This window comes from Monoraphidium neglectum (assembly GCF_000611645.1).
Source record: "Monoraphidium neglectum strain SAG 48.87 unplaced genomic scaffold scaffold01919, whole genome shotgun sequence".
NCBI lineage: Eukaryota > Viridiplantae > Chlorophyta > Chlorophyceae > Sphaeropleales > Selenastraceae > Monoraphidium > Monoraphidium neglectum.
Genome location: NW_014011709.1, coordinates 5,633 through 8,132, shown reverse-complemented (window position 1 = coordinate 8,132; position 2,500 = coordinate 5,633). Strand labels below are relative to the sequence as shown.

Here is a 2,500-nt window from a genome sequence, read left to right as displayed (position 1 = left end):
GCACGCCCGAGGGTGTGAACGCTCAGGCGCCCAGCCCCTGGTTTTGGACCCTTGTGACCCTCCACAGGCACGGCCTCCCTGGCACTCTTTGACCTGGAGGGCGCCCCCTGGGCAGACCTGTCCCTGAGCCTGGGCGCCCCAAGCGCCCTAGAGCAGTGCGCAGCGGCAGCCGCAGCAGCAGCTGCAGCAGCAGTAGCAGCAGGAGGAGGAGCAGGAGCAGCAGCAGCAGCGCCGGCCGGCTTGATGTGCCTGTCCTCGTTCCCCGCGCGGCGGCGGCGGCTGGCGGCCGGCGCTGTCGCCCCTCTGGCGGTCAGCCGGCAGCGCGGGCTGGCCTGCGTGGTGTCTGACGTGCTGAGGGCGGCAGTGTTTGATCTCGAGGAGGACGAGGATGATGAGGAGGGGGAGGAGGAAGAGGAGGAGGCGGAAGAGGGGGATGAGGGCAGCGAACGGGGCGGCCGAGCCGGGGTCGACGGCGGCGACGACGAGATGGAGTCTTGAGTTCTGCACCTGTAAATGCTGCCCACGTCATAATGGCGTGATCAGGTCTACACCTGTGATCAGGCTGCTTGCAGGCAGCCGGAGCCGCGACTGTGGCTGGGACAGGCCCCGGCATGATCAAGATGTTTACAAGGACGAGACCTCAAAAACTGGTGCGCACTGACTTGCTGAAAACCTGGCATAGAAAATGAGTGGGCTGAGGAAACCTGGGACTCGGTCAAAAGTGGATACACAGAGTTGCGAGCGCATGCGCATGCGCGACGCATGCAGATTGTACAAAGCGCACGTGAGATGGGCAGTGCGCTGAGCGCCGCCACAACAGCCAAAGAGGAGGTTGTGTTTGGCCTGCGGATTTCTTCTCTGGTGGGGCAAAACGTTTGATTGCCTCTCCCTGGTTGTTTGTTGGTGGGTTGGACAAACTTCGGGGTATGGTGGTCGCCGTGGCGGGCGCAGGCAGCGCGTGTGCACCTGGCAGATGCTGATGTGCCCCATCCTGTCTCCGCAGCAGCCTGATACGGGCCCCAAAAACGCAACAAGCGCAGGGCGGCCGCGGCGTCGCCGGCACGTGCACATACAGGGAACTGATCGGGTGCTTATGGGGGCCCCTGCAAAGTGGGGTCGCGCTGTGACAGAGGAGGGGTTCTAACACAAACCTGAAGGTGCTTTGTGCATGGTGATCTGATTCAGGGCCTTGGTGCCCAGGCCGCGCCCCTGGGGCCAGCGCTGGCGCGGCGCGGCGGGAGCACGGGCAGGGCGCTGGCGGGGGCGCGCCGCACCCCCACAGCGGCCCGGCTGAGGCGAGAGCCCCCAATGGGATATGCTAACATGGCGCGCGCGCACACGCCGCGAGCCCAGGGGCAGCCACCTCAGCGCTCAAGGGGCCGACTCAGCCGTCGACGCCGTCCATGGCGAAGCCAAACATGTCGCCCTCTAAACCGCGCGGCTGGCGGCCGCCGCCGTGGTAGTCTAAAGACGCGCGGCGGCCGCCCTCGCCCGCGAGGTGGTGGCGGCGCGGCGCCTCGCCGCGCCGCGCCTGCAGCTGCTCGGGCGTGAGCGCGAACTGGTGCAGCTTGGGCGTCCTGCCGCACACGTAGTGGCCCGGCGGCAGCTCTCGCCACTCGCCGCCGGGCGCGCCGGCGTGCTCCGCCTCTGGTATCGCGCCCTCGCTGCTGGCGAACGCGGCGCTGCCTGCGGCGCCCGGACGGTTGCGGTGCAGGGAAAAAGGAGGCAGGGAACTGAGGTCAACAACGGAGGGTCAGGAGCAAGCACAGCGGGAGGTGGTGGTGGGTGGGCAGCCCAGGCGGCGCTGCAGGCAGCAGCATACGGACGCAGGGGCTGCCGCGGGCCCAGGCACCAGCTCGCATGCGCGACCCAAAGCGGGGCGACCCGGGCGGCAGCGCGCGCAACCAACAGCAGGCCAGGGCCCACCGTCGTCCGCGATGCGGTAGAACAGCGTCTCGGTGCCGGACGCGTCGCGCGCCGCAAAAGCGCCCCTCTTGCTGTCGACGATGACAAACGCGTACTGGCCCTGGCGAGGCGGCGACAAAGGGCGCGCGCGCGGGCTCCCGTCAATTAGTCGCGGTTTTGCGAGCTTCTTGTGCGCATGTGCATGCACGTGTGTGACGCATGCATGCGTGCATGCATGCTTGCATGCACGCGTCCATGCCATCGGCACGCGTCGCCGGCTTGGGCCCGGCGCGGCCGCTGCGCTACGCACGCCGCGCCGCAGCTTGCCGTGCTCCCCATCCCCTGGCCCTGCCCTCCCTTCCCGCCCACACCCCTCCTCCACCGCGCGCACACACACACACACACACACACACTCACACACAAACACATCTGTACACACACGCACACACTTCGCACCTGCAGCTCGCTCAGCAGCACGAGCTCGCTGTCATGCTGGTACATCGCCAGCACGACAGCCGCCGTCAGCGCCCCCATGTCCGCGCCGCGCTCGAGCGACCCCTGCCGAGCCAGCGCGGCGGCCGCCGCCGCGGCTGGC

General features: G+C 68.2%; 2 protein-coding genes across 2 annotated transcripts in view; one reads left to right on the top strand and one right to left on the bottom strand.

Annotated features, from left to right (window-relative positions):
• The window catches only part of MNEG_9393 (hypothetical protein), a gene marked incomplete at both ends in the record, with an annotated part of 4,096 nt that extends 3,598 nt beyond the window's left edge, over positions 1 to 498 (top strand). Inside the window, one exon of the mRNA XM_014042137.1 lies at positions 68 to 498. Within this exon, the coding sequence (XP_013897591.1) occupies positions 68 to 498 (431 nt within the window). The remainder of the gene's footprint in view (positions 1 to 67) is intronic.
• An 886-nt stretch (positions 499 to 1,384) lies between these two features.
• MNEG_9392 (asparagine synthetase-related protein) overlaps positions 1,385 to 2,500 on the bottom strand; it is a gene marked incomplete at both ends in the record, with an annotated part of 3,086 nt that continues 1,970 nt past the window's right edge. Inside the window, 3 exons of the mRNA XM_014042136.1 lie at positions 1,385 to 1,686; positions 1,927 to 2,026; positions 2,362 to 2,495. Of these exons, the coding sequence (XP_013897590.1) occupies positions 1,385 to 1,686; positions 1,927 to 2,026; positions 2,362 to 2,495 (536 nt within the window). The remainder of the gene's footprint in view (positions 1,687 to 1,926; positions 2,027 to 2,361; positions 2,496 to 2,500) is intronic.